At 51.5% G+C, this 6000-nt stretch overlaps 1 protein-coding gene across 7 annotated transcripts in view; it reads right to left on the reverse strand.

Annotated features, from left to right (window-relative positions):
• SCUBE1 (signal peptide, CUB domain and EGF like domain containing 1) overlaps positions 1 to 5390 on the reverse strand; it is a 214991-nt gene extending 209601 nt beyond the window's left edge. For 4 of the 7 annotated variants that reach the window (XM_068951072.1, XM_068951099.1, XM_068951108.1 and 1 more), the window contains exons 1-2: positions 5196 to 5387; positions 2290 to 2412 (exon numbers count right to left, since the gene is read on the reverse strand). In XM_068951072.1, the coding sequence (XP_068807173.1) occupies positions 2290 to 2412; positions 5196 to 5283 (211 nt within the window). In that variant the 5' untranslated portion in view covers positions 5284 to 5387. Of the gene's footprint in view, positions 1 to 2289; positions 2413 to 5195 lie in introns of all 7 variants that reach the window. The other 3 variants (XM_068951089.1, XM_068951117.1, XM_068951081.1) reach the window with 1 other exon arrangement.
• Positions 5391 to 6000: the final 610 nt, after the last annotated feature.

Here is a 6000-nt window from a genome sequence, read left to right on the forward strand (position 1 = left end):
AAACCTGAGGCAGATCTTAGGTCTGCCACTGCCTTGTGCAACCCTGCCTTCACCTCTGTGGATTTAAGTCTACTCACTTAAAAAAAGGACAGGATGATACTTGCCTGCCACTGAAGTTACATTACTTCAGTAACAAAGTTTTAAAGTACTTTGGGATCAAAATAAGTACTATGTAGGTATTCTAAGCTAAGCCCAGGAAGGGAAACATCCATAGTATTGAAACTTTCAGCTCATCCTAAAACTTGCTATTAATCATGAACTTAAGATGGATATAAATTGATGCAAAATCTTTTAAATCACGGGTATAACATCATAAGAAAAGTTACATATCATGTAAAGTAATCCCTGGTTTAGATACCTCACATTCATTTTACCTGACTGACATTCAAGAATTTAACATCCATGCAGAATGTTTCAGTCTGCCCTACCTTACTTTACTTATCAAGTTTGTCAGATGCTAAATACCATCAGATACTGGAGTTCAACATGAGCCACAGAAATTCCATTACTCTGTACATCATTCTGCAGGGAAATCTCAATTCTACTACTCACAGAGCTCTCTTTTTCACTCAGCCAAGGTAAGTCAGGCGAAGAGAAATATATGTATTAAATAAGCACAAATATCAGCCAGGTCTACCATTGAATAGAGCTCAACATCTAAAATATGAGTAGTTAAAACTTAAGACAACTTTTGATATGGAAAACCAATACAGAAACAAGTACCAATTCTGAGAATGCTGCAGCCTCTATAGCTGTAGCCTTGAGTACATTTCTCAAGAGCTCCTTGCCTGGAAGGGATGAATAAGGGAGGCAAGTGGTGCTGAATGATTATTCTGTCTGTTTGCGAGAAAGAAAATCTGGCTTCCAAATGACAGCAGTTCAGAGACACTGGAGTACCAAGAGGTAGACAGTAGGAATTTATCTCTGTCAATTTAAGCCCAAGACAGAAAAATATGACAACCACAAAAATGCTTTATGAGGGCACTTGAACAAACACTTTGAAAGTCCATGGAGAATAATATGTGGTTTCAAATTTTTGTAGATTTCAGCAAAGTCATTTCTAGATCTTTAATCTTGTTAATGGACTGGCCATACACATTTTGAAAAAGTTTCAGTCTGCAGTAGAAAAAAAAGACTCAGAAGGAAAACTTATATAGCTGCTAAGCATCTACAGGTGGAAAATATTATAATCTTGCCTCCTTCATTTAAAGGCATTCTGCTGTGATTACAATATTAGTTCTTGTCACCAGAGAATAATCTCTCTGTTAAAAGTTCAAGAGATGAGATATAGTTTATAAAATCTGAAATATGAGTGTACACAGTGCCCAATAAAGACATTAGATCCTCTTCAGTTGAATGCATTGATTTAGAGACGTACAAAAGTAAACCAACTTTTAAAAGTCTGATAAGTACAATAATCTGAAAGATTTTTTTTATAAGTGTTTCACAGACTCAAAAATACATGCTGATTTGACCTTTGCATAACAATGTCAAGAGGAATGGCGTTCTGATGTCCTGATCGAGTTGACGTGGAAAAAGTACTACCGAATTGGCTCCGGGATATGTGTGTGTGTGTGCGCGTGCGTGCGCGTGCTCAGGCGGGTGAGGGCAGTAACCCATTAGTCGGGCGGGAAGTACAAGTTTCCCTGTGTCTCAGAGGGACCCGGGAGAGCGAGTGGGGCAGCTGCCCCGGTTGGGCCAGGCCAAGGGGGTCCCGGGCGGGTGCGGCCCCGCGGCTGCGGCGGAGGGAGGGAGGAGCCCGCTGCTCTGCTTCGCACCGCGCCCCGGCCCCACCCCGCCCCGGGTCACGGCGGCGACCTGGCCGCCGCCCGCAGCCCGGAAAGAGGGGCCACCCGAGGCGCGGCAGGTCGCCCCGACGTGGCGCTCGCCGCTGGGGGGAGCGGGGAGACCCGGCGCGCCGCGGCGCGGCGCTGCCTGGCCCCGCGGCCGCGCCCCCGGCGGGGCGGCCCCACGTGCTCCGCGCGGCGCTTCGAGCCCCGGAGCTGGCCGGGAGAAGCCGGTGTTAAACCCAGCTAGCTTGGGTGGGGGACAACGCCCTCCCCGTTTTTATATTTAAAAGTGGGCTGGAGGACACGATGTTTGTGATGCCGGACAATCAGCAAAAGCAGCAGGGGATGCTTGCCAATAAACACCGAGATTTGAGATTAAGCAGCTGTAAATCTGCATTAATCGTTTCAGGAATTCAGCTATTTACAAAAGCTTTTAAAGAGCAAACAAATAAGAGAAGGGAGGGGAGGAAAGACAGGAGAGGTGCCCGGCTGCCCTTACCTTCACATTGTTTCCCTTCGCCTTTATAACCCGGTTTGCAGATGCATTTGTAGGATTTCGGTGTGTTTTGGCAAATTGCATCGATGTGACAGTCATCCGTAGCTTCTGCGCACTCGTCAACATCTGAAATCACACAAGGAACCCCAGGGGAGAGAGATGAGAAGGGAGACCTGAGACATGGAAAAGCTTCAAGCTCCCTTTGAAGACGCTGCTGGCTTGTCTACCTTCTGAGCGTCATCCTGGACGAGGGGACAACCAAGGTTAAATAATTAAGCAAACCAACGCGCTGTGCTCTCCTTAAGCCATTTATAAACCCTGCTTTCCATCCGCAAACTTAGATGAGCTCAGCCCCACGTTTCTGCATTAGAAAATCATTACACATATTAGAAATCAGTGTCTGCTTTATAGGTCTAGCGCTGGAGACCCACATCCATTTGTTAGTTAAAACATGAGAGCGTTTAAATGACCCAGAAGAGGAGAAGAAAAGCCTACTTGCATGTTTCTAGCAAAGAGATCTTCTTAATTTAGAAAGACAGACACTAGTTTAAACAAACTCTGCTGGCAGGAGAATGAGAAGAAGAAATATTTGAACAGGAAAACCACATTAATCCTTTTTTATTAAGAGGCAAAAAAATAAATAAATAGAAAACCATATGAAACTCGATAAGTTAGCGAGGAGAAAAGCAACCTGCAATAACATCATCTACATAGACTGCAACTCATTCAGAACGAAAAGGTCCTAGCAGTCTTCCCGGCCACTGCTCATTAGGGTGTTTTACTGATGTGCCGGACGCTGAAAGGGGGAGCCTTGACCGCTTTTCTTATTTTCTGGGTAGGAAACCCTTACAAACATTTCAGTGATGGGCATTCGTTTTCTCCCTCGGATTTAAAGAGGATGGGGGAGGGAGGAGAAGATGAGAGCGAGCAGAGATTTGGTAGTCGTGGGAATGTTAATGAAGTGAACACGGAAAGAAAAGCTCCGACCTATTCACGGATGGGGTTTGCTGTTAACATGGGAACATTAAAAATCCTGCCTAACCTTCCCCTCGCCGCCGCCCCCCCCCCCCCATCTGCCGTCGCGCCCTACGGGCTGCGGCGGGCCCGGGGCGCGGGGGAGGGCGATGCTGCCGCCGCCGGAGCCCGGCGGTTCCCGGGGACACGGGCCGCCGGGCCGCGCTGAGCCGAGCCGGGCCGGGCCGGGCCGCCCGCGGCTGTCGGCCGCCGTCGTCGTGTCCCTAATACCCTCTAAATGGATTTCCTCACCCTTTCATGCGACAGGCACATCTGGGGCTGCCGGGTGGAGGGAGCACGCCGGGGAGTTCTCTGCCCGGGAGGGGTGGGTTACCAGCCGGGGAACAGCTAACAGAGCTGCACAGAGCACAGCTTCCCGTTTATTTTTATAAAGTATCAAGGAGAGAGGGGTGCTGCGGAGGGAGGGGGCCATCCAGCCAAAGACATGTGCGCTTGGTTTCATGCCAATTAGATTAACAGATCCTCAAAAAAGGTGCAGTAAAGTGAAAACAGTTTTATTGTTAGCTTGAAATCCTAACGCTAATTGTTTCAGAAGTGCTCACTCAGCCATCTCCACTGATAAAACAAGGATCCTTCAAAGTCAACGGGGACAGGAGGGGGCTATTTAGAGAGAAGAGAATAATCAGATATTGTGGAAAGGCACACAGCAGACAACTTTGCTGAGAGGTGCGGATCGGGACAGCCCCGCCGGTGCACCTTCAGACTCCTAGCAAGAGAATTGCATAGACTCGTTATTATTATTATTATTTTTTTTTTTTTTAAAGAAAGAGGGGGAAAGTTTTCCCCTCCCAAACCCTGAGCGTTGTGTCTTCTCGAGAAACGCACTGCTGCTGTAATCCGTTTCCTTCTTTCTCGTCCATTCGTTTATTTTAGCCACTGAGACGGTTCAGATCTAGCTGTGATTTACGTGAATTCGCTTAGAGGGTCCGAGGGTGTTGCTCAGCTCAGACACAGATTCAGTCAAGCACAAAAAGAAAAGAAAAAGATTTTTTTTAGGCGCTTTGGTTCATACTTTTGACTCATTAAACCGGCACCCATCTCCCATCAAGATCAGCAAAAGTGACAGCTGGACTCTTTATAATGCCGTCAAAAATTCAAACTGCATTGAGCCAAGGGGGACATTTCACAGCAACCAGAGGATGCCTGGGAGTCAGGCGTGAATGCCAATGAGTCAAATGAAAAGGGCAAAACCAAATATGAACCCTCGCTCTGCTCCACATCCCACGTTGCATTTCTTAGACTTTAAGAACTTCTGTACCGACTTCGTTCATTTTGTTGCATTTAAACTCTGTATCTGGGGAGAAGAGATTTTTCCTTCCCCCACCTCTGTACGCTTCACCTTAAAGAATTTCTGCTAGCACAACTTCAGAGACTGCGCACACATCTTTAAGAAATTACTTTTGGCTTACAACATTCCTGAGCAGAGGTACTTTTTTTTAACATCAGAGCAAAGACTTAATATCATTACTGCTACTAAACAGACACGAGCGAGCCTACGAAGAAATACCGGGTCTTTGGGTTAGTGCGCAGACAGGGGAAGCCTGAGAAGATGTAACAGCCAGCATTTCTCCCGGGAAGTCTCCAGCATCCAGCACAGATTTATCTCGGAGGCACTTAAAGAAAGTAACTTTTTCTTCCCAATCCCCCCTCCAGACGTCCCCTGGCTCCAGCAGTCAAACAGACGATAAAACGCCTCCCCCACCACAACTTCGAGCGCCCCCCGCCACACTAGCAGCGAGACGCGACACACACACGCGCAACCCCAACACCTTAAATAAGCGAGAGGCGGGCGGACAAACACGGTCCCGCCGGGCCACCGCTCCGCGCAACCCAAGCCCGGGGGCAGGCGGAACCACGGCAAAGCCCCCTCTTACCTGCGCCCCCGCTGCCTCCCGCCAACCTGCCGGCCCAGACGAGAGCAAAAAACAAACAGCAGCGCCGCGAAAAGCAAACAGTGCCCATGATAATGATGCGGTCCCCGGCCCCGGGTGCCTGTCTGCGATAAGGGACGCGCTCGGGGCCGGCCGCGCGGAGCCGCCGGCGCTGACGCCCTGACAGCGCCCCGCTGATTCGCCGCGGCTCCCGCGGCGGGGGCGGCGCCGACCGCCGCCGGGGCGGGCCGGGCCGCCCCCGCCGCCCCTCGGCCTGCCCCCGAGCCCGGGCCGCCGCGGGGGGGGGGGGGAAGAAGGGGGAAGGCGGCGGGGCGGTTGAGCTCTTGCCCGCTCGGCGGAGAGGCGCTGTGCCTATCGGTGTGTAAGCCCCCTCGCCCGCACACGCACACACACGCCCCCTTCTCTCTACCTCTCGCGTCTCCCAGCAGGTAGGAAGCCCAGGAAGAGCCGTTGGGGCCGTTAGCGGGGCGTTTTGCTCCCCTCAGAGGCGGGGCGCGCGGGGCGACCGTTACCCCTTCCCCCGGCCCCCCCCCCCACGCCCCGCGCGCGCCCGGGGCGACCGTTACCCCCGCGGCTGGGCGACGGTTACCCCTCCCCCCGCCCACACACACCCCGCGCCCGCCCGAGGCTGCTGCCGGCTCTCGGGGGCGGCCGGGGCCCCCGTCAGCTCCTGCGGGGCGCGGCCCCCTGCCCTTCGCGGGGCGCCGCGGGGAAACGGCTCCTCCGAGCCGCGGGCTTTGAAGACAGACAGTCCGGCGAACCCAGCCGCCCATCTCCTTGACAACCG

This window comes from Struthio camelus, chromosome 1 (genome assembly GCF_040807025.1).
Source record: "Struthio camelus isolate bStrCam1 chromosome 1, bStrCam1.hap1, whole genome shotgun sequence".
In the NCBI taxonomy this organism is placed as follows: Eukaryota; Metazoa; Chordata; class Aves; order Struthioniformes; family Struthionidae; genus Struthio; species Struthio camelus.